General features: G+C 43.1%; 1 protein-coding gene across 1 annotated transcript in view; it reads left to right on the top strand.

Annotated features, from left to right (window-relative positions):
* The first annotated feature begins 292 nt into the window (after positions 1-292).
* The window catches only part of LOC121541606 (patatin-like phospholipase domain-containing protein 7), a 39,318-nt gene continuing 13,662 nt past the window's right edge, over positions 293-25,948 (top strand). The window contains 20 exon segments of the mRNA XM_041850752.2: positions 293-392; positions 13,367-13,449; positions 13,654-13,737; positions 14,413-14,500; positions 14,796-14,875; positions 17,121-17,209; positions 17,287-17,427; positions 17,519-17,678; positions 18,059-18,139; positions 18,607-18,735; positions 18,998-19,078; positions 19,541-19,754; positions 19,846-19,931; positions 20,083-20,238; positions 20,668-20,745; positions 22,803-23,008; positions 23,144-23,275; positions 24,043-24,166; positions 25,160-25,273; positions 25,767-25,833. Of these exon segments, the coding sequence (XP_041706686.2) occupies positions 347-392; positions 13,367-13,449; positions 13,654-13,737; positions 14,413-14,500; positions 14,796-14,875; positions 17,121-17,209; positions 17,287-17,427; positions 17,519-17,678; positions 18,059-18,139; positions 18,607-18,735; positions 18,998-19,078; positions 19,541-19,754; positions 19,846-19,931; positions 20,083-20,238; positions 20,668-20,745; positions 22,803-23,008; positions 23,144-23,275; positions 24,043-24,166; positions 25,160-25,273; positions 25,767-25,833 (2,239 nt within the window). The 5' untranslated portion in view covers positions 293-346.

The raw sequence follows: 25,948 nt of genomic DNA on the forward strand, positions 1-25,948 counted from the left end.
ATTCTAATTACGGCAGGTTTGGTCTTCCATATTCTCATTGACCTCCATTCACTTCGTGGCCTTATTTTCGTGGACAGCTTTTGGGTGAAGTAAAACCTCTCGCTTCACCTCTTCCTCTCTGACCGGGCTCGTGTAAACAGGAAGTATATAGCCAACTTGAGAATATAAGCACGACTCTGATAGGATGAGTGCATATAACGATAGCCAATTGGAAAGACTGACACTGTTTGTAGTTCTTACGGCAACAGCAGGGATTGGCTAGTGATATAAATGGATTGGGGGTGGGGTTGGACAGTCAGGAGGAATATATATATATTTTTTCTCCAGCTGGATCATATCGCTAGCTATGTTGGACGAGAAAGAGGGACATAGCGAGTCCAGAAAGTTCTTAAGTAAGATTCCAGTTCCTACATTTCATTGGCTTTATCTATATGTGATTAGACTTTGTGTGGCTTTGCTTGATTGTGACTGTTCCGAACGTTAACCAGCTTTTCTGCTTACCAGTTGCCAGGTAACGTAAGCTAGTACAGCAACAGTCTATGCAGGTCTTCTTGTACACACCAGCGTACACGTAATAATCGTAATGTTTGTTGTAGCTAACTAGCTAGGTCAAACGCAAATCAGCTAACTAGCGTCTCGCTTGAAGTTGCATGGATAGCGACAGGGCCGTCAAACGTTTAGCCTGCTGCCAGAAGTTCTAACTTACCTCTACAGCAGGGTTCTTCAATTCCGGTCCTGGAGGACCGAAACACTTCTGTTTTTTATTTCTATCTGGTAGTTAATTGCACTCACCTGGTATCCCAGGTCTGAATTAGCCCCTGATTAGAAGGAGAGGATGAAAAACAGAGGTGTTTTGGCCCTCCAGGACCGGAATTGAAGAACCCTGCTCTACAGGCTCTAGCCCTTGATCATGACTCTCAGTTCCATGATATTACACATAAGGGTCATTTATACGATGGCGGCTTCTAGAGGGGGTAGGGACTTAATCGACACAAACTAAATTAAGTTAACAAGCTCTAACTCCCACTCCTTCAGTCCATCAAATTTACATAATTCCCTCCCCAGGCTCTGGGGCCTGAGAGGGTGGTATTGCTCGTGTCCGGTGGAAAAAGTACCCAATTGTTGGGTAAAAGTAAAGATACCTTAATAGAAAATGACTCAAGTAAAAGTCTGAAAGTATTTGGTTTTAAATATACTTAAGTATCAAAAGTAAAAGTATAAATCAAATTCCTTATATTAAGCAAACCAGACGCAACCATTCTTTTTTTTTTTTTTTAAGTCCCATTCAGACATCATTTAAAAACGAAGCATTTGTGTTTAGTGAGCCCGCCAGATCAGAGGCAGTAGGGATGACTAGGGATGTTCTCTTTTAAGGGTGTGTTCATAAATTCAATCTGGAGTGCCAGAGTGCGCTCTGGGCGTTCGTAAATTCAGAGCGTTTCGCTCTCAGAGCGCACACTGGACGCTCTGGCGGAGGAGTGGGCCTCATCTTAGCATTCTGAACGGCAGTCACGCACCCAAGCTAACTGGCGAACTTGCTAGCTATTTCCAGACACAAATGAGAGAACACCTCACTCTGACCATTTTACTCGCCCTAGCAGAGCGGGTTAGGCTGTTTTCATGTTATCCAGAGCGTTGGTGACTTAAACTGTGCTGCTGGCAACAATTTAATTACGCTTTTTTTGCCGATGTTTACCGAAACCAGTCATCTTCAACGTGTGTTGAGCGTTCGTAAATGCATCAGTTATTCTGCGCTCTGGCACACTCAGACACGAGTGCTCTGAAATCGGAGCAGATAGCCAGAGTGAATTTACGAATGCACCCCAAGTCCGTGAATTGGACAATTTTCCTGTTCTGCTAAGCATTCAAAATGTAACGAGTACTTTTGGGTGTCAGGGAAAATGTATGGAGTAAAAAGTACATCATTGTCTTTAGGAATGTAGTAAAGTAAAAGTTGTCAAAGATAAAAAGTAAAGTACAGATACCCAAAAAACGACTTAAGTATTTTTACTTAAGTACTTTACACCTTTGTTCCTGCCAGTACCTCATGTAAATCCTTTTCCCAAAAATCCTTTAGTACCAGGAACCGCTCTGCCACATCCACAATAACATCCATCCTTCTGGACCTCTTCTCCACCTTAGCCATGCCACTGACCACCATTGCCATAAAAACCACAAAGTACACCTTCACATGTAACATCTCTGGGTCCTGCTTGTGAGAGGCCGCCCCTGCCGCCTGCAGAGAAGGCCTCCATGGACTCTTCAGGACCACTCAATCCCTCAACCTTTCTCGCTGCTGCTGCATATGAGATGCTCTGATTAATCCTGACTCTAGCCACCTCATCCTCCTTCACCCTCGTCGGACACTCCAAAGATGTCGCTTCATAGTTCCCACCACAATTGCAACACTTCACATTCTCCTCACTTCTACAATACATTACATGATCTCCTCCACAACATGGACATTTCGGCTTTTCCTTCTGCAGACACTTTCCACATGCCCAAAAGCTTTGGAGTGATCACACTGCATCACTCTTGGGACAAACACTCTTAGATGATAATTCACATATCCCAACTTCACCTGGGTAGGGAGGGATGCCGAACAGAAGACTCTTCACTTTCTCTCCATTAACATTTTACATGACATTTTAGTCATTTAGCAGATGCTCTTATCCAGAGCGACTTACAGTTAGTGAGTGCATACATTTTTCATACTGGCCCCCGTGGGAAACAAACCCACAACCCTGGAGTTGCAAGCGCCATGCTCTACCAACTGAGCTACACGGGGCCATTAACCACTCGATTCAACCGATGTGCATCAATCACTCCAGGAATATTTTTAATCTCCGCAACATCGACTTCCCACGAGATGCCAGATATTACCCCCTTGAAGGGCGCCCTGTTCCGAAGAGACACCCACGACACGGCAAACTTCTTGAATCAGGTGAGACGCAACACAAGTTCCTTCTGATCCTCAGAAGTACAAGCCCGCCTCGTGATCCTCACAGCCTTTACTTTACCCAGCACTCTCTCCACCAGTTTGGATATCTCAAATGAATTCTTCAAGATTGGTAATCTAATCAACTGCTCATCATCAACAAACCGTACTCCTACAAGATACGAAGGGACATTCTCAGCACTGTACGCTACTTTGCTCTGATTTCAATTTTTGGGGACAATAGTCACATTTTCCTTAATTTTACCACCATTAGATTGAAGATCCTCAACAGCTTCTGCTTCTGCCATTTTTCTCTTCCCAAAAACAAAAGGTTAAATTGATACATACCTTTTTAGGGTTAGTGTTCCCACAAGGCCATATCTCCATATTACAGCACGTGTTTACCGAAAACCTGTTCAAATTAGCTATTTGCGTCTAACAGCTGTGAGTAAATGGAAAACGGACACCACAAACATGTTGTTTCTGAAAAATACTGTCGGCTGCAACTGTGTTAAAACAGTGTACAGTAAGCGGTATTTTGCATTTGTGAAATAATTTTGATTGATATGAAAGTAGAGGGATTTATGTTTCTAGAACCGTACCGCAATTGAGAATCAACTCACGTTTAGATGGAGTATTTGGCAGTTTTAGCTTCCTGAGCCAATTCCCCTTTAAACACAACACGCAAGATCCTTGGACTATAAGGAGTAACGTTAGACTCCTTTAGTCCTTTATTGGGCTCATTTACCTCTAATCTAGAGTGCCTGGTTAAATTGTGCTTAGGAGCATTTTTAAACTCTCCATTTTTAAAGTAGGAAAAAATAGATGTCATTGCTGTAAAAATGTGTGCGCTACATTTACTATCATATATATATATATATATATATATATATACAGTGGGGAGAACAAGTATTTGATACACTGCCGATTTTGCAGGTTTTCCTACTTACAAAGCATGTAGAGGTCTGTAATTTTTATCATAGGTACACTTCAACTGTGAGAGACGGAATCTAAAACAAAAATCCAGAAAATCACATTGTATGATTTTTAAGTAATTAATTTGCATTTTTTTGCATGACATAAGTATTTGATCACCTACCAACCAGTAAGAATTCCGGCTCTCACAGACCTGTTAGTTTTTCTTTAAGAAGCCCTCCTGTTCTCCACTCATTACCTGTATTAACTGCACCTGTTTGAACTCGTTACCTGTATAAAAGACACCTGTCCACACACTCAATCAAACAGACTCCAACCTCTCCACAATGGCCAAGACCAGAGAGCTGTATAAGGACATCAGGGATAAAATTGTAGACCTGCACAAGGCTGGGATGGGCTACAGGACAATAGGCAAGCAGCTTGGTGAGAAGGCAACAACTGTTGGCGCAATTATTAGAAAATGGAAGAAGTTCAAGATGACGGTCAATCACCCTCGGTCTGGGGCTCCATGCAAGATCTCACCTCGTGGGGCATCAATGATCATGAGGAAGGTGAGGATCAGCCCAGAACTACACGGCAGGACCTGGTCAATGACCTGAAGAGAGCTGGGACCACAGTCTCAAAGAAAACCATTAGTAACACACTACGCCGTCATGGATTAAAATCCTGCAGCGCACGCAAGGTCCCCCCTGCTCAAGCCAGCGCATGTCCAGGCCCGTCTGAAGTTTGCCAATGACCATCTGGATGATCCAGAGGAGGAATGGGAGAAGGTCATGTGGTCTGATGAGACAAAAATAGAGCTTTTTGGTCTAAACTCCACTCGCCGTGTTTGGAGGAAGAAGAAGGATGAGTACAACCCCAAGAACACCATCCCAACCGTGAAGCATGGAGGTGGAAACATCATTCTTTGGGGATGCTTTTCTGCAAAGGGGACAGGACGACTGCACCGTATTGAGGGGAGGATGGATGGGGCCATGTATCGCGAGATCTTGGCCAACAACCTCCTTCCCTCAGTAAGAGCATTGAAGATGGGTCGTGGCTGGGTCTTCCAGCATGACAACGACCCGAAACTCACAGCCAGGGCAGGCAACTAAGGAGTGGCTCCGTAAGAAGCATCTCAAGGTCCTGGAGTGGCCTAGCCAGTCTCCAGACCTGAACCCAATCGAAAATCTTTGGAGGGAGCTGAAAGTCCGTATTGCCCAGCGACAGCCCCGAAACCTGAAGGATCTGGAGAAGGTCTGTATGGAGGAGTGGGCCAAAATCCCTACTGCAGTGTGTGCAAACCTGGCCAAGACCTACAGGAAACGTATGATATCTGTAATTGGAAACAAAGGTTTCTGTACCAAATATTAAGTTCTGCTTTTCCGATGTATCAAATACTTATGTCATGCAATAAAATGCAAATTAATTACTTAAAAATCATACAATGTGATTTTCTGGATTTTTGTTTTAGATTCCGTCTCTCATAGTTGAAGTGTACCTATGATAAAAATTACAGACCTCTACATGCTTTGTAAGTAGGAAAACCTGCAAAATCGGCAGTGTATCAAATACTTGTTCTCCCCACTGTATATATAAATATATATATATATATAAATATAAATACTTTGACATATTTAATTATGTTAGCTATATTACGCTAATTTCCCTATGGTCAGACAACGTGTTAATCATTGCGCTGGTTAGCTACTAACATTACATTACACAAGCTTGCATTTCCACCACATAAAAGTTAGTGGAATTAGCTACACATTCGTTTTTGCTTCAGATTGGTGATGTTAATATAAAGGTATACAGTCATCACGAATACATTAAATTGAATGCTTTAATATATAGATTAATACAGTGAGGGAAAAAAGTATTTGATCCTCTGCTGATTTTGTACGTTTGCCCACTGACAAATAAATTATCAGTCTATCATTTTAATGGTAGGTTTATTTGAACAGTGAGAGACAGAATAACAACAAACAAATCCAGAAAAATGCATGTAAAAAATGTTATAAATTGATTTGCATTTTAATGAGGGAAATAAGCATTTGACCCCTCTGCAAAACATGACTTAGTACTTGGTGGCAAAACCCTTGTTGGCAATCACAGAGGTCAGACGTTTCTTGTAGTTTGCCACCAGGTTTGCACACATCTCAGGAGGGATTTTGTCCCACTCCTCTTTGCAGATCTTCTCCAAGTCATTAAGGTTTCGAGGCTGACGTTTGGCAACTCGAACCTTCAGCTCCCTCCACAGATTTTCTATGGGATTAAGGTCTGGAGACTAGCTAGGCCACTCCAGGACCTTAATGTGCTTCTTCTTGAGCCACTCCTTTGTTGCCTTGGCTGTGTGTTTTGGGTCATTGTCATGCTGGAATACCCATCCACGACCCATTTTCAATGCCCTGGCTGAGGGAAGGAGGTTCTCACCCAAGATTTGACGGTACATGGCCCTGTCCATTGTCCCTTTTGATGCGGTGAAGTTGTCCTGTCCCCTTAGCAGAAAAACACCCCCAAATCGTAATGTTTCCACCTCCATGTTTGACGGTGGGGATGGTGTTCTTGGGGTCATAGGCAGCATTCCTCCTCCTTCAAACACGGCGAGTTGAGTTGATACCAAAGAGCTCCATTTTGGTCTCATCTGACCACAACACTTTCACCCAGTTCTCCTCTGAATCATTCAGATGTTCATTGGCAATCTTCAGACGGGCATGTATATGTGCTTTCTTGAGCAGGGGGACCTTGCGGGCGCTGCAGGATTTCAGTCCTTCACGGCGTAGTGTGTTACCAATTGTTTTCTTGGTGATTATGGTCCCAGCTGCCTTGAGATCGTTGACAAGATCCTCCTGTGTAGTTCTGGGCTGATTCCTCACCGTTCTCATGATCATTGCAACTCCACGAGATGAGATCTTGCATGGAGCCCCAGGCCGAGGGAGATTGACAGTTCTTTTGTGTTTCTTCCATTTGCGAATAATCGCACCAACTGTTGTCACCTTCTCACCAAGCTGCTTGGCGATGGTCTTGTAGCCCATTCCAGCCTTGTGTAGGTCTACAATCTTGTCCCTGACATCCTTGGAGAGCTCTTTGGTCTTGGCCATGGTGGAGAGTTTGGAATCTGATTGATTGATTGCTTCTGTGGACCGGTGTCTTTTATACAGGTAACAAACTGAGATTAGGAGCACTCCCTTTAAGAGCGTGCTCCTAATCTCAGCTCATTTCTTTGTCAGTGGGCAAATGTATAAAATCAGCAGGGGATCAAATACTTTTTTCCCTCACTGTATATTTGATTTGGTACCGTTGATTTTGTTATATGCACCTGTCCGTCACAGGACTTTGAATGCCGTTATCATTTTTAAGCTCAAATGGCACAGAACATTCCATTAATATCCATCTGTGGACTGCAGTAACTACATGCTGAGCTCACTGCCATTGAAGGTACTTGTAGCGTGCAAAGCTAGCGTGCACGCTAGCTAGTGCACATCTGCTGGAGCCAGAACCTATTGAACCCAACTCTCGCGTGGTAGTACTTGGTGGGCACGGTATGTAGTCGATCGACACCCAGTCTGCGGTCCGCAGATAGACCCTACTTGAAAATTCAGGGGGCTCTCTGAATAAAAGTCGATGGCCATACACCAATTTTGGAGAGTCAAACTATCACTTAAATAACAGTCAACCCTTGTCAGTGTTAATATCCTATGCCGTGTCATGATTCGTTGAAGGTAAATAACAAAGAAACTGATTTGTTTTCGGCAGCCTCCCAGAATCTCCATCCGACATTCTAGAATTTACATGACTGTCTTCAACAAATTATCTTCTAAACCAGTGATGTAAAATGTATTCACAAAAGTGTTGCGTTTTTCTTTCTGTTGGTGACCACCGTATAAAAAAAAAAAGCAACATTCCAAAATGTCGCTGACTTTCTTCTGCAGCTTGTCCTCTAAACAGTGATGTAAAAATATCTCCGGTTTCAAAGTTTTTTGTTGTTGTGGTAGTTTCAAAAAAAGGTGCTTGTTTAAAAAAAAAATACAAGTCATATGATTACTGTTGTTGCACATGTATGTGTAGATAGTACATTTTATGTTTTCAATATATCACACATTTCTGCATATTGGTTATTTATTCATTATATATTTTTTCTCCCCAATTTCGTGATTACGATCTTGTCTCATCGCTGCAACTCCCCAATGGGCTCGGGACAGGCGAAGGTCGAGTCATGCGTCCTCTGAAACATGACCCGCCAAGCCGCGCTTCTTAACACCCGCTCGCTTAACCCGGAAGCCAGCTGCACCAATGTGTTGGAGGAAACCGTTCAGCTGACGACCAAAGTCAGCCTGCAGGCGCCCGTCCCGCCACAAGGAGTCGCTAGAACACGATGAGCCAAGTACAGGTTACACGTGGTCTGCGGTTGTGAGGCCGGTTGGACGTACTGCCAAATTCTCTAAAACAATGTTGGTAGAGAAATGAGCATTCAATTTTCTGGCAAGAGCTCTGCAGGACATTCCTGCAGTCTGCATGCCAATTGCACTCTCCCTCAACTTGAGACATCTGTGGCATTGTGTTGTGTGACACAACTGCACATTTTAGAGTGCCATTTTATTGTCCCCAGCACAAGGTGCACCTGTGTAATGATCTTACCGTTTAATCAGCTTCTTGATATGCCACACCTGTCAGGTGGATGGATTTTCTTGACAAAGGAGAAATGCTCACTAACAGGGATGTAAACAAATTTGTGCACAACATTTTTGAAAAATGCATATGGTATATTTCTGCGATCCTTTATTTCAGCGCATGAATTATGGGACCAACACCTTTACATGTTGTAAAGTATATTTCATTTATTTAATTAACAACGTTATGCAACACCCAATGCCCCTATGTGAAAAAGTAATTGCCCCCTTACACTGAATAACTGGTTGTGACACCTTTAGCTGCAATGACTGCAACCAAAGACTTCCTGTAGTTGTTGATCAGTCTCTCACATCCCTGTCCAGGATTATTTTTTCACTTTATAATGTTTATTTTTTTCATTTATCCACTCCAGATACAACAACTTAGAGACACACAACTAACGACTACATCTCATCTGCCCAGACCTGCATGCTCACACCCCCATCCCTAGTGCCTGTGGAGGAGTTTTGCCCCACTCTTCCATGCAGAACTGGTTTAACTCCGTGACATTGGTGGGTTTTCAAGCATGAACTGCTCATTTCAGGTCCTGCCACAACATCTCAATCAGGTTTAGGTCTGGACTTTGACTAGCCCATTCCAGAACTTTAAATGTGTTACTTTTCAGCCATTCTGATGTACACTTGTTAGTGTGTTTTGGATCATTGTCTTGCTGCATGATCCAGCTGCGCTTCAGCTCACGGACGGATGGCCTGACATTCTCCTTTAGAATTCTCTGATACAGGATATAACATTTACGTGGAAAAAATCAAAATAATGGCAATAAGAAAAATACTAACTCACGATCTACAGCAATCTTTTAAGTGGACCACAATTAATAGTTTATACTTGCTTAGTAAGTGGCAACAAATATATAAAGATACATTTTTTCCCATTACTCAAAAATATGAAAGCGGATCTAATTAAATTGAATAATCTTCCCATAAATCTTACAGGTAGAATAAACCTCTTTAGAATGGCATGGATCCCAAAGTTTTTGTATTTAATTTTGGTAATACAAATCTCCCCCCCAATTCATAGGATAAATAAGAAAGTTTTACATCTTCCGAAGTCTGAATTGTGTCAACTCACTACCCAAGGCTTTTACTTGCGACATATAGTTAAATGCACTAAAGAGGATCAATGGGTACATATTCAAGATGCGCATGCTCATCCCCAGAATCTTTTTACGTGTCTATTTTCAAAGGATAAAGCTAAGAACATCAACAACTTCATAGCTAAGAACACTATAACAAAATGGAAGAAAATGAAACATTCTAGAAGAACCATTATCACTCCCTAAAAACACAACCTTATGGAACAATCCTTGGATAGCTTGTCAGAATACACAGATAAATTGGTCCACATGGAAAACTAAAGCCATAGAAAACGTAAATGACTTGTTAACAGGAAATATGTTTATTTCCATGACACAATTAAAAAGTAATTCTGGACTGACCACATGCAAATACATGCAACTTAAGTTACATATCACAATTTCCATTTTAAATATTTTGGAGATCAGAGCAACCTTGAGGGAATCTTATTTGAGTCAGAAAAGGATGTTCATATGATAGGGAAGATATACAAAACCTTGCACAGAGCATATCCAACTGACAATCTCTTCAAAAAAGATATAAACTATTGGAACCAAGACTTAAAAATAACTAATGTTGGTACGCTTAATCCAGAATAAACTAATGTATAGAATTTATTATACGCAACAAAGTTCACAAATTATACAGCACAATGGCAGTCATGTCTTAAGTGTAAAACTAATAATGACTCAATAATCCATGCTTTCTGGGAATACTATAAAGTCCAAAAGTTATGGACGGAGCTAGAAAGTTGGCTGTCAGAAGTATTACAATGTAAACATACTTTGAATCCGTTTACATTTACATTTTAGTCATTTAGCAGACGCTCTTATCCAGAGCGACTTAAAGTTAGTGAGTGCATACATTTTTTTAAATATTTTTTTTCCATACTGGCCCCCTGTGGGAATCGAACCCACAACCCTGGCGTTGCAAACGCCATGCTCTACCAACTGAGCTACATCCCTGCCGGCCATTCCCTCCCCTACCCTGGATGACGCTGGGCCAATATTGCGCCGCCCCATGGGTCTCCCGGTCGCGGCCGGCTACGACAGAGCCTGGACACGTTTGTCTGCATATTTCAAGAAATTGTATATGGGGGTGTAGTGAGATACCCAATGGGCTGTATGATTCTCTTCTCATGAAGAAATGTTGAAATCAATCAATCAACCATCCATTAACACAATGGAAAAATCGAGTGATTTTTATCATTGAAATAGCATGGGCGACCGAGGAAAAACAAATTGGTACAATTTTAAGGCCAAGTGGCAAACAATAATGCAGACACTAAGGATGGGGGTGAGCATGTGGGTCTGGCAGATGAGATGTACGGTGCCTTCAGAAAGTATTCATACCCCTTGACTTATTCCACATTTTGTTGCGTTACAGCCTGAATTCAAAATTGATTAAATATATTTTTTTTCTCAACCATCTACACACAATACCCCATAATGATAAAGTGAAAACATGTTTTTATAAACTGTAACTCGGCCACTCAGGAACATTCACTGTCTTCTTGGTAAACAACTCCAGTGTAGATTTGGCCTTGCGTTTTAGGTTATTGTCCTGCGTAAAGGTGAATTATAATCTCCCAGTGTCTGGTTTAAAGCAGACTGAACACGGTTTTCCTCTAGGATTTTGCCTATGTTTAGCTCCATTCCATTTATTTTGTATCCTAAAAAAACTCCCCATAACGTAACGATTACAAGCATACCCAAAACATGATGCAGCCACCACCATGCTTGAAAATATGGAGTGTGGTACTCAGTAATGTGTTGTATTGGATTTGCCCCAAACAACACTTTGTATTCAGGACAAAAAGTGAATTGCTTTGCCACATTGTTTTGCGGTAATACTTAAGTGCCTTGTTGCAAACAGGATGCATGTTTTGGAATATTTATATTCTGTACAGGCTTCCTTCTTTTCACTCTGTCATTTAGGTTAGTATTGTGGAGTAACTACAATGTTGTTGATCAATCCTCAGTTTTCTCCTATCACAGCCATTAAACTCTGTAATTGTTTTAAAGTCACCATTGGCCTCATGGTGAGATCCCTGAGCGGTTTCCTTCCTTTCCGGAAACTAAGTTAGGAAGGACACCTGTATCTTTGTAGTGACTGGGTGTATTGATACACCATCCAAAGTGTAATTAATAACATCACCATGCTATCTACGAATAGGTGCCCTTCTTTGCGATGCATTGGAAAACCTCCCTGGTCTTTGTGGTTGAATCTGTGTTTGAAATTCACTGCTCGACTGCGAGACCTTACATATGTGTGTGGGGTACAGAGATGAGGTAGTCATATTTCACACAGAATGCGTCCATGCAACTTACTATGTGACTTGTTAAGCACATTTTTACTCCTGAACCTATTTATGCCATAACAAAGGTTGAATCCTTATTGACTCAAGACATTTCAGCTTTGACATTTTTATTAATTTGTAATAATTTTATATATATATATATATATATATATATATTACACACACAGTGGTGTGAAGGTGTTTGCCCCATTCCTGATTTGTTATTTGTTTGCATGTTTGTCACACTTAAATGTTTCAGATCATCAAACAAATTTAAATATTAGTCAAAGATAACACAAGTAAACACAATGCAGTTTTGAAATGAAGGTTGTTATTATTAAGGGAAAACAAAATCCAAACCTACATGGCCCTGTGTGAAAAAGTGATTGCCCCCCCCCTGTTATAACACAACTCAACTGTGGTTTATCACACCTGAGTTCAATTCCTCTAGCCACACCCAGGCCTGATTACTGCCACACCTGTTCTCAATCACTTTTTCACACAGGGCCATGTGGGTTTGGATTTTGTTTTCCCTTAATAATAACAACCTTCATTTCAAAACTGCATTTTGTGTTTACTTGTGTTATCTTTGACTAATATTTAAATTTGTTTGATCTGAAACATTTTAAGTGTGACAAACATGCAAACAAATAAGAAATCAGGAATGGGGCAAACACTTTTTCACACCACTTCGACATCATGGGCTATTGTGTGTAGGCCAGTGACAAAAACATCTACATTTAATCCATTTTAAATTGCTGTAACACAACAAAATGTTGAAAAATTCAAGCTGTGTGAATACTTTCTAAAGGCACTGTAGTAGTTTGTGTGCGTCTGTAAGTTGTTGTTCGTATGTATAAGTTTGTAACCTTAAAAATGTAAATAAGAATTCTCTGATACAGAGCAGAATTCATGGTTCCTTCAATAATGACAAGTCGTCCAGGTCCTGAGGAAGCAAAGCATCTCCAAAGCATCACACTACCACTGTTGGTATGAAGTTATTTCTGTGGAATGCAGTTTTCACCAGACATAACGGGACCCATCAGTGAGAGGCTGATCAACAACTACAGGAAGCATTTGGTTGCTGTCATTGCAGCTAAAGGTGGCACAACCAGTAATTGAGTGTAAGGGAGCAATTACTTTTTCAAACAGGGGCATTGGGTGTTGCATAACTTTGTTTATTAAATAAATAAATAAATAAAAGTATCTATGTTATTTGTTCACTCAGGTTCCCTTTATCTAATATTAGGTTTTGGTTGAAGATCTGATTTACATTCAGTGTCCAAAATATGTAAAAATAGAGAATCAGAAAGGGGCCAAATACTTTTTGACGGCACTGTATCACATTATCTGGCTTACAATCAGTAGCTAGTTTGGGAGCTACTTTAGCTACTTTCTCCATCCATGCTCTCCTCACCCCATTTGTGTGTGTGTGTGTGTGTGTAGGAATGGACGGGGAAGAGGATGCTGATGACCAGTGCAGTTGGACCAGTCACAATCTCAAAGATGACATGTCAGGACTGAAAACGGTATCTTAAGTCCAGTAAATACCATGTTCTATTACACAAAATATATTTGAGAATGAACATCACCATTTATTTGCAAGCACTCCTCTTATCACAATATTGAATCCGTTGTGTGTAGGGGGGTTACTGGAACTATACATCTTTGCAGTTGTCTGCACTCTGCATCAATTATTTCCTTTATGAGTTTGTTTGCATGTTTCTCCTCAGTACTTAGTAGGAAAGGTGCCTAGCAGGGATGATATCAGGGCACGTGTCCAGCAGTTTGTGGAGGAGAGGATGCAGACTACCATGGTACAGAGATCCACTAAGCTTTATGAAAGTGAATGTGTACTTAGCTAGGGTGTATTTATTGTCGCACACCGTAGCAAAACATTTTCACCGCAGCAAAATTCACAACATCATTCATTTGTTATTGGACAAATTCAGGTAGGTCCCTCCCTGTTTCGCTCCGTTTGCTTCTGTTTACCTCCGTTCGGTTAAGATGCAAACGGAACGAAATGGGGAGGGACATACCTGAACTTGTCCTATAGAAACTCACGTTTACGTTGCAAAACGTTTTTTGTTTGTGAAACGTTTTGCTACTGTTGCTACGGTGTGCATGCACCCCAGATAAATTTCTGTTTCCATCCATGCGAAACTTTTTAATAATGCAAAAAAAACGAACATAGTAGTAAAGTCTCTGGCCTTCTGAAAGTAAATCCTACATCAAGAATGTCTAGTAAAGCCTCCTTAGACATCAAGAACGAACAAACAAAAAGAGGAAGGAGGTCTTTGATGTGGTCCCCCACATTCCCCTTTGGTCTCTCCATGACTTCTTGATCAGACTTATGTGATCATGTTTGTTGTTGTTGGAATGTTCTGTGGTTCCCAGTGTATGTGTCTGACACCAAAATAACCATAGAATTGAATAGAACACTGTCATTTAATGGATCTTTATGGTAATAACCTTGTTGTTCTGTTGTCCAGTTGACTGGCGTGCTGATCGGGGCTGTGGTGGCAGTGTCTCTAATCGGCATCGTGGTGCTCTTCCTCTATAGAAGATACAAGCTGGCCAGTGAGTCATCCATCCTCTTCCTCCCCACTTCATGGGACAAACATGAGGGGCAAGGAAACAGTTGATATTAAACTTGACATTAAAGTAACTGAATACATTTTGGGGCAAATCACAAAATGTAACCACATCACCATAATAATAGGAATTAATAATGGGACTTATGAATTGGCCCTGAACAGAGAGAATCCTATGTTTTACGGGACATCATTCACTGTTCATTCGTTGTATGCTCAGTAGCCACTGTTGCATAAGTGCTGTTATCTATGTTGATAGCATGTTGTGTCTGTATTCGAAGGTGGACAGCAGGCTGTTCCCCGCTATCGCTTCAGGAAGAGAGACAAGGTGCTCTTCTACGGCAGGAAGATTATGAGGAAGGTTAGTCATTATTGGTATGTGTTCCAAATGGCACCCTAGTCCCTTTATAGGGCCAGTACTTTTGACCATGGCCCATAGGGATCTCTGAGTGTAACGGCTAAGGTGTTGGGTTTACAGTCTTTGGACCCAGGTTTGTATTCCGGTCGGAGCTATCCCCCGAATTCGCTACAATACTACCTTCACATGGGAAAATGGAAGTGATTCTTCACCAAGTCACTCATCTCTATCCCATGCATTATTTATCAGGGCCCATATTCATAAAGTGCCTCAGAGTAGGAGTGCTGATCTAGGATCTAGCCTTTTAGATTATAATGAAGACAATTACGTGGACAGCGGGACCTGATCCTAAATCAGCAATTACTACTTTTCTGAGACACTTTATGAATACAGGCCTATGAGTTTCAACACTCATACAGTGCCTTGCAAAAGTATTCATCCCCCTTGGCATTTTCCTATTTTGTTGCATTACAACCTGTAATTTAAATGGATTTTATTTGGATTTCATGTAATGGACATACACAAAATAGTCCAAATTGGTGAAGTGAAATGAAAGAAATAACTTGTAATTTTTTTTTCTCAAAACTAAATAACGGAAAAGTGGTGTGTGCATATGTATTCACCCCCTTTGCTATGAAGCCCCTAAATAAGATCTGGTGCAACCAATTACCTTAAGAATAAATCATAATAATATGCCATTTAGCAGACGCTTTTATCCAAAGCGACTTACAGTCATGCATGCATACATTTTTTGTGTATGGGTGGTCCCGGGGATCGAACCCACTACCTTGGCGTTACAAGCGCCGTGCTCTACCAGCTGAGCTACAGAGGACCAATTAGTTAAAGTCTACCTGTGTGCAATCTAAGTGTCACATGATCTCAGTATATATACACCTGTTCTGAAAGTCCCCAGAATCTGCAACACCACTAAGCAAGGGGTACCACCAATCAAGCGGCACCATGAAGACCAAGGAGCTCTTCAAACAGGTCAAGGACAAAGTTGTGGAGAAGTACAGATCAGGGTTGGGTTATAAAAAAATATCTGAAACTTTGAACATCCCACGGAGCACCATTTTAAATCCATTATTAAAAAATGGAAAGAATGTGGCACCACAACAAACCTGCCAAGAGAGGGCCGCCCACCAAAACTCAAGGACCAGGCAAGGAGGGCATTAATCAGAGACGCAACAAAGAGACCAAAGATAACCCTGAAGGAGCTGCAAAGCTCCACAGCGGAAATTGGAGTATCTGTCCATAGGACCACTTTAAGCCGTACACTCCACAGAGCTGGGCTTTACAGAAGAGTGGCCAGAAAAAAGCCATTGCTTAAAGAAGAAAATAAGCAAACACGTTTGGTGTTCACCAAAAGGCATGTGGGAGACCCCCCAAACATATGGAAGAAGGTACTCTGGTCAGATGAGACTAAAACTGAGCTTTTTGGCCATCAAGGAAATTGCTATGTCTCATCACCCCGAGAACACCATGGTGGTGGCAGCATCATGCTGTGGGGATGTTTTTCATCGGCAGGGACTGGGAAACTGGTCAGAATTGAAGGAATGATGGATGGCGCTAAATACAGGGAAATTCTTGAGGGAAACCTGTTTCAGTCTTCCAGAGATTTGAGACTGAGACGGAGGTTCACCTTCCAGCAGGACAATGACCCTAAGCATACTGCTAAAGCAACACTCGAGTGGTTTATGTGGAAACATTTAAATGTCTTGGAATGGCCTAGTCAAAGCCCAGACTTCAATCCAAATGAGAATCTGTGGTATGACTTAAAGATTGCTGTACACCAGCGGAACCCATCCAACTTGAAGGAGCTGGAGCAGTTTTGCCTTGAAGAATGGGCAAAAATCCCAGTGGCTAGATGTGCCAAGCTTATAGAGACACCCCAAGAGACTTGCAGCTGTAATTGCTGCAAAAGGTGGCTCTACAAAGTATTGCCTTTGGGGGGGTGAATAGTAATGCACGCTCAAGTTTTCTGTTTTTCTGTCTTATTTCTTGTTTGTTTCACAATAAAAAATATTCACAATAAATATCTTCAAAGTGGTAGGCATGTTGTGTAAATCAAATGATACAAACCCCCCCCAAAAAATAATTTTAATTCCAGGTTGTAAAGCAACAAAATAGGAAAAATTTACATGTTTTGCCACTAGAGGGCAGAGCGCAATAGCATTTTGTGCCTTTGGGAACTCATCCCATTATCCCCTTCCTTATCTCTCTGTCTCTTTGTCTCTGTCACTCACAGGTCCAGACCCTGTCCTCCCCTCCATCTTCTACCTCAGTGTCCAAGCAGCGCCCTCGGAAGAGACCCAAAGTCCTGAGTATAGCTCGCAGGTACTATCTCTACTCAAAAGTGAGGAAATTACCGATAAGGAAGGGCGCACTAGTCTCTTCCATTTAATGTGTTTTAGGATCCTGCGTATCCGTAAGGAGCCCCCCACTCTGCAGCCCAAGGAGCCCCCTCCCTCCCTGCTGGAGGCTGACCTGACGGAGTTTGATGTGCAGAACTCCAACCTGCCCTCAGAGGTCCTCTACATGTTAAAAAATGTCAGGTAATCACAACCTTGTTGCACACACACACACACACCAGTAGCATTGTGTGTGTGTGTTCTGTGTCACTCTGCGGTTTCCCTCTGCTCTCAGGGTGCTGGGCCACTTTGAAAAGCCTCTGTTCCTGGAGCTGTGTCGTCACATGGTCTTTGTGGAGCTGCAGGAGGGGGAGGGGCTGTTCCGGCCTGGCGACGACGACGACAGCATCTACGTGGTCCAGGACGGACGTCTGGAACTCTGCATCCACGAGAACGTGAGACCGGGCTAGAATACCTGCTGGGAATACACAATGAAACCTACTGTACATAAGCTCAGAGCTAGCTAAGTCAATATCAGACTTATTTTTATCATTCCGTGCACCTGGGGGAACTTATCTTTCTGGACATGTTCAACTAAACCTGTGGGGACCAACTGGGGACAGTTTGTTAGTCGCCACAAGGTCAAATGCTATTTCTAGAGGGTTAACGTTAGAATTAGTGTTGGGGTTAGAATTGGGTTTAGGGTTAGGAGCTAGGGTTAGTTTTAGGATTAGGAGCTAGGTTTAGGGTTAGGGGCGGTGAAAGTAGGATTTTGAATGAGACTGAATTGTTTTTCCCACAAGTTTAGTTATACAAGACTGTGTGTGTGGTACAGGACGGCACAGAGCCGGTTGTGAAGGACGTGCTCCCGGGGGACAGTGTCCACAGTCTGCTCAGTATTCTGGACATCATCACCGTGAGTTTACGGCTGTGTCCCAAATGGGACCCTATTCCCTTTATAGTGCACTACCTTTGACCATAGGGCTGTGGTCAAAAGTGGTGCACTATATAAGGAATTGGCTGTCATTTGGGACACATCCTATATCTCCCCTCCATCTGACGCGTGTCACACCCCGCCTCTGTCCTCCTCTCCTCTGGCTTATCCTCTACCCACTTCTCCATCATCCATCTCTCCCTCAACCCCGTCCTGTCCTCCATCCACCCAGCTCTCTGCTTTTGTCCTTAACTACTGTACCTCTATTCATCTGTTCATTTTTCCCTCTCTCTCTGTCCCTTCAGACATCACTTTTTCAATACGTCTATTCCTCCCTCTCTCCTCTTCCTATTTTTCTTATTTCAGTGTTCCATTCACCTCCTCCCCTGTCTCTTTTGTCCTCTCATCTCCCCCTCCTTGTGTGATTGGTTGGTTCCTGTGTTCCTCAGGGTTACCCCGCCCCCTATAAGACTGTGTCAGCGCGGGCTGCGTCTCGCTCCACTATCCTGCGTCTGCCCGCCTCAGCCTTCCAGTCTGTGTTTGAGAAGTACCCCGAGACTCTGGTGCGCGTCATTCAGGTATGGCGCCAACCCTCAGCCCACTCCCAAACACACTTCAAACAAACAACTCTTTGGACGAGACCCCCTAATGGCAAGGGCTGCATCCCAAACTGCACCTTATTCCCTATTGGCCCAAGGGTGAATACTCTGCCTAACCTGAGTTGAAAGTACACCCTGATTGTTCTGGATAATTCTTTCTCCATAGATGTTATTGTGTCTGTATCACAGGCATTGTTGTGTAGTGGTGTTTGATCTACCTTGGTGTTTGTGTGTGTTCCAGATAATCATGGTGCGACTCCAGAGAGTGACCTTCCTGGCATTACATAACTACCTGGGCCTGACCACAGAGCTCTTCAACCCGGTAAGAGACACAGACACATACACAGACAGACAGACACACAGACAGATTAAGCCCAGCATCATAAAGCTATCCTCCATGCAGAGTCATAAAGCTCAGTGAAAATTGATAACGGGGATCCCAAGCCCCTATAAATAATATGAAGGACAGTAACTTTTAAACCCACTTGCCGCTGCTCTTCCATCAGTGTTAAAGCTTTATTGTTCTCTGTCACAGAGCGGGATTGGAAGTCGTCACTCAGACCCTCCCTGACCCAATCTTCTCCAACAGCCACTTTATTCTACAGTGGAATTCTGTCGTCCACATTGGATTTTCTCTAGGATTCTATTGTTCACCCACCTCATATTGTATTCTCATGTAAACATGCATCCAAGGACACATTTGTTGTGTTGTTATTGTTAAATGCATGATTAGGTTGATATTGTGTAAATAGTTAATGTAATATTTTGCCTCTTTGATTGACAGGAGCGTCAGGCGGTCACCTTGGTGACGGTTGCTGGGGTGATAGGAGAGGGGAGTCCGGGCAGGATCCCACGCAGACCCCACTTTCAGGAGGACCCGGTCTTCGTCCCCACACCTGCACCCACAGAAACCTGCTCGGACACAGACGCTGGGAAAGACAGCCCATCCAATGCCTTTAGGAAGACTCGCTCTATCTCTATGCCCACTGACGGCACAGGTAGGCTTGTCCCCTGCCCAGTGCTGCAACTACATTCACTTGTGACTTCACACGTACACTATGCCCATCAATACCTCTCTCTGCTCAGCAGGGGTGACAGGGATTGACCTGAACATGGCGTACGAGCGAGCCAGAGTCACCATAGACGAGCGCCCCTCCAGCCCTGTCATTTACAAGGTGAGCCCCCTTTCTCCCTCTCCCTATGGGCCCTGGTCAAAAGTAGTGCACTAAATATGGAATAGGGTGCCATATGGGATGCAGCCACTGACAGACCTCTGCCTCACTCATGTCTGAACCCCCCTCCCTCTCTCCCCTCCCCCTCCTCCAGTCCATCCTGAAGAAGAGTGTGACCATGCAACACGCGCCCTCTGCTGTGTTCCACTACACGGACAGCGGGGGGCGCTCTGACACCGTCCACCCCAGCAAGGTCAGCTCCATCTTCCAGGCTGCCAAGAAAGACCTGCTGGGCATCATACAGTTGCAGGTGAGACGTTTCGGACAGGGAGGACTATATAGACCTATAATATATGGTTATATTGTTAAATACATGGTTATAGAATACATCGAAATATAATTACTAGACATTCCCATTTAAGTCATTCCTCTGACGGGTGGATCGGCAGCCATATGTTTTCTATTTCTCTGAGTAATGCTCTCCATAGAAATATAATGACTAGAACAGGCATTACCTTTCAAGTCATTCTTCTGTCCATGGGTGGATCGGTGGCCATATGCAATTCTACATCTATGGAGAGCACTACTGTGAGACAGTATTGGGTGTGTTCTGGGAACTTGTGTCCTCATGTTTGCATCCTCTTGTGACCTCATGTTTTCTCTGTCGATGTCTGAATTCATAGCAGTCTCTCACACCTACCTTATTCCTGCTGTACCATCATCTCTCCCTCTCTGTCAGGACCCTGGTCTGTTGGAGGGCAGGGTGACTCTGCACCAGGTCAAAGCAGGCTCTGTGGTGGCCAGACAGGGAGACCAGGTCAGACCACAACACTTGCTGCTTCACTTCAACCATAAGCTGATTCCCCATTGATCATACCCATCCACACCTGGGTTCAAATACTACTTGAAATAATGTACTTATCTGTGTTTGATTGAGCTTCCATAGCTTAATGGACCAATGGAATAGTCCCAACACAGGGGAAATTCGACTGGGGGAAAATGTAATTTCCCCGATGTCACACTAATGCAATTCCACAAAATACACAACATGTGCAGCAGCATATTGGCATTTTCTTTTATGCCACATTATACGAACAGGTTGTTGTATGGAAGACTTACATTCACAGCACATGCATAATTGACACTGCCAGAGTGCACACGAAACCCGAATGCAGTTTAGAGTTCTCGTCAGAACTGAAAATTCTATCCCGGTCTGACCCAAGCTCAGTGAACTAAGCTCAGCCGAGCCCTGGTCCAAAATCACAGAAATGAAATGAACCCGGAAAAAAAAGCCAACGCGGGTGGCAGAGGAGTGACGAGACGAGGAAACCGCCATTGTGCCTAGAAAAGGCGCGGAGAGGAGAGAACTCTTTAGTTATGATCATCTGAATGATGAACATATTGGAATAAAGTCAGCTAATGCCATTGAAGCATGTATCAAATTCTGGCTTATACTGAAATTCCCAGAGTCATATCCAACCATTATACTCATTTAAAGCAATAGTCATGTGTGTGGTCACCTAGATGATCATTTCAGCACTGTTTTGATTGAGACAGCGCCATCGCGCTGCTTTGAGACAAGCACAGGGGACTAGTCTAGATAAACAAAAATCTGACATTGATTGATTTAACACTGAATCTCCATTTTGATATTTGGTAACAATTAGGCTGGGGAAATGTTAGCTAAGTTAAGGTGAGTGCTGATGATCATCTTTATTCTTGTTTGCTCAGATATTAGCAGATTTTGCTCTTCAGCCTGTCCTATTTCTGACCGAAAGCCTGTGGCTTGTTTTGATAATCAGTCAATGTTATTTTGTTTCACTGATTCTCTGTCTGTATATTTGGTTAATTGATCTCTGGCTGGACGTGAAAGTGATAGATGATTAAACTAATAAATGTGCTATCACTGATCAGAAACATTTAGGATGCAATAATGTAGCCTAAATCAAGTGTATTATGTATCTATTGAATCACGTAGTAGCCTTGTATAGAGTCTAGGCTATTTCCCTGTCGTCCCAATCTCACTGAAACCCTAAATCCTGACTCCTGTCTCGCATGAAAATTCCTAACTTTATTCTGTAATCCATAGGTTGCATTATCAAAGCACGTCTCGCATATGCATGTCAAAATACCGCTATAACATTTCCCCTGCTTCTCTGTGCGGTCTCCTGTTGTTGCCCATAAGAGAGCTTCGGGATAGAATGTGTGATCAACAAACAACATGAATGTCGATATGGATATATATTTTTACCAGAGTTGGTCCCTGTTAAGATAGCTTGATATTTAAACAATTTCCTCTCTTCATCTCCCCGTTATTCATGAGCTGATCTGCTATCTGTATAATCATCAACTCGATTTTGCCAAATAGGAGCTAATCTGTCATTTGTTAGAGGTTATCTAGCAAGCTTAGCAACTTTGGTCATTTGGCATTTGTTTGACTGCCGTTACAAAGTTTGTATGATTTGACAATGCTATAGCCTACTCGGTCGTGAGAGCGCTCGTCCTGAGCGTGCTCTGTGTCGAGAGCCTAGGCCTACTGCTGTAATGCGCTGAATTAATTCAGGAACATGATAACGCTCTGAATTTATGAACAGCTTGTTTCGCAATTCACAACAATGTCATTGGCAATCAAAGTTACACTCATGAATAAATATCAGTTTCACTTGCTGTGAAATCTTTACATAGTGGCGCATCCGGCAATGTGGCCTAGTGACAATCTTATTTTGGGAGAACCCTGGCATAGTGACCATATCTTGGTTTTAAACCCTTTAAATGGACACTTCCAATTTTTCCGGTATTTCCCAGGACTCTCTGGATAAATATGAATTACTTCCGGTATTGAAACTTTTATTAATCCCAGTGTGTGTGTTGCAGGAGGTGAGTGTGCAGTTTGTGATCTTGGGCCTGCTGCATGTGTACCAGCGGATGATCGACCGCGAGGAGGACACGTGTCTGTTTGTGACCCATCCCGGGGAGCTGGTGGGCCAGCTGGCTGTACTGACTGGCGAGCCCCTCATCTTCACTGTCCGAGCCCACCGAGACTGCAGTTTCCTCTCCATTTCCAAGACACACTTCTACGAGTGAGGCACAGGGAACACACACTGTCATGCCCATGTATTTCAGACGCATACATGCACACTCCAACATTTCAACAATAATCACCTGACCTTTGGTTTAATGTACATTTTCTCTGTGTGTGTATTTTCCCTCCTCAGGATCATGCGTGCAGAACCCACAGTGGTGCTGAACGTAGCTCACACGGTCGTTCGAAGGATGTCGTCCTTCGTCAGGCAGATAGACTTTGCTCTGGACTGGATGGCTGTGGAGGCCGGCCGGGCGGTCTACAGGTAGGTAACCCCTTTGTCCACACCGATGTCTACAATCAATCACACAGTTCAGCTTTACAGACTTCACTGATCTACAGTATTTCTATCTCATCTAGAGATGGTACATCTACAATGAAACCACAAGTGATTAGTCTTAAAGGGATACTGCAAGATTTCAAGATTTGTTTCTAATTACCCAGAGACAGGCGAACTCATGTATACCATTGTTATGTCTCTGCGTGCAGTTTGGAGATTATTTAAGTTAGCATATCTTTATTTTAGCGCAATTGCTGGAATTCTCCCAGTACACTAGCCAGCTCCTCTCAAAAGGAGGAAAATAGAACTAACTACTCCAAAGCTGGGTGGTTTGGACATTTTATAGTCCTACAAACCTATACATATTAATCATTATTTTATAATCTTTTTAATTTGACTGATAATCATAAGAAGCAAGATTCTATCCACTTCCTCGTTCTCTGTCGCTTAGAGATATATAGAGATTGCAACGTTGTATCTGTCCCATTATGGCGTCTGTTAACGCACGGGCAGCGCCATTGAGCGCCAATTTCAATCATCTCCAAACTGCACGCAGAGATATAAAAATGGTTTCAAAGAGTTTGTCTGGGTAAGTAGAAAAACGACAGAATTCTCGCAATATCCCTTTAACCTCAAACACGGTAATGAAAGTCAAGACATTACAACAATCCACATTCTATAGTCGACAATCCACACTAATTCAGAAGCTTGAATTTGTGTCTGGCTAAAGTTGAAACAATTCTCTCTCTCAGACAGGGGGATAAGTCCGACAGCACCTTCATAGTTCTGAGTGGCCGTCTGCGCTCTGTCATCATGAAGGAGGACGGCAAGAAGGAGCTGACCGGAGAGTACGGCCGTGGTGACCTCATCGGCGTGGTAAGGGGTCAAATGTCAGGGGGCACAATGGGTGGTACCATTTTAAAAACGCTGCGGCCGTAGAACAAACAATGCCAGGCTTTTAAATAATTCATCGTTTTATTGATTGTAGACGTAAGCAAACCCATTTAGACACCGACTCACACTGTTTCATGCAGGATCATGAGTAAGCCCCACTATGACAGAGCTATTCACAACATCTCAGAGTTGTGTGTGTGTCCCTGCTGTCCAGAGAGGATTTAGCTCTGTTTGGTAACCCCTCTCCCTTATCTATCCACACCTATTAATTCACTGCATCACGCTCCCATTGGCTGACGTGGATTTGCAGCGACGCCCATGTTGCTAAGAATACCTGCCCGAGCCGAATCGGCCGATGCCATGGTTACCGGCTCCAGAGGGTAGCCGTAGTTACGGTGTCCGTGAGGACAGATTCAGGAGAGCGTGGAATGCGCGTCAGGGATCCTGATGCTAGGATACAGAATTAGACCCTGTGTGTACCAGCACCACAGTGTTATTACAGAGAGAGATGAAAGGTCCCTGGCTGGCTGGTTGGCTGGTTGGTTGGCTGGCTGGTTGGCTGGTTGGTTGGCTGGTTGGTTGGCTGGTTGGTTGGTTGGCTGGCTGGTTGGCTGGCTGGCTGGTTGGCTGGCTGGTTGGCTGGTTGGTGCTGATGAAAATGGACAGGAGAATCACCGGGGCTTAAAAAGTCTGGCTCACCATGCTGTTTTTGATCCATTCCTCTGATCACAAGTTTTATCTTAAATAGTGATTTACATTTTCTGCACCAGTGAGTGCTTTTTTAACTAAATATGTTCCTATTTGTAGGGCTAAGATCACTTCAACTCCACATGAAAACAAGGAATGTGCAATGATTATTAAATCAATTGCAAGAGTGTTAAGGGTTAGTTTGGTGCATAGTCCCTATAATGATTGAGGGATGATTTGCAGTGTTGACCAATGGGAGCCTGTGGTGTTTGTTGTGTCCCCGCCCAGGTGGAGGCCCTGACCCATCAGAACAGAGCGACCACGGTGCATGCAGTACGTGACTCAGAGCTAGCCAAACTACCAGAGGGAGCACTCAGCTACATTAAGAGGAAGTTCCCACAGGTATGTAGGTCAACTGGCTTCATAGACTTAGATAGATGACTCTAATGCCCGAAAACAGGTTTTAACATTGTCAGCGCCATTGAGGACTTTCACCATTTGTGAAGTAGTTAACTGTGTGGGAAGGATCACATGATTCCATCAAGGTCATCCGGAGGGATCAGCCAATTTAATTTGACTTGTGAGCAAACATTCCATAACTGCAGGTGGCAGTAAATCACCAACTGTGGCTTTATACCTGTTCAAACAACACACTCCAGGTGGCAGTATGCACCCTTTCAGTTTGTTTACCAACTCATAGAAGTAGTAGAATATTAAATGGACTACTTTAAAATAGAGATGGCCTCTACGGTGCTTTCACAGACGCCATAATGGGACAGATACAATTTGAGAAGTTTAATTTGGTCTATGACTGGTTTTGACTCTCTCTCTCTCTCACTCTCTCTCACACACACACACACACACACACGCTGACGCTCTCTTTCTTGTGTTTTAGGTAGTCACGAGGTTGATCCACCTTCTTGGTCAGAAGATCCTTCAGCAGGTCAATGGCCCTCTGACAGGTGTGTGTGTGTGTGTGTGTGTGTGTGTGTAAAGGCATCTGTTCTACCCAGAAGGATTGAACTCCTTCTTTACCTGCTATGTGTAATATGTCTTTCTGATAATGTTGCTTTCTCC

Source organism: Coregonus clupeaformis, chromosome 27 (genome assembly GCF_020615455.1).
Source record: "Coregonus clupeaformis isolate EN_2021a chromosome 27, ASM2061545v1, whole genome shotgun sequence".
Classification (NCBI taxonomy): domain Eukaryota; kingdom Metazoa; phylum Chordata; class Actinopteri; order Salmoniformes; family Salmonidae; genus Coregonus; species Coregonus clupeaformis.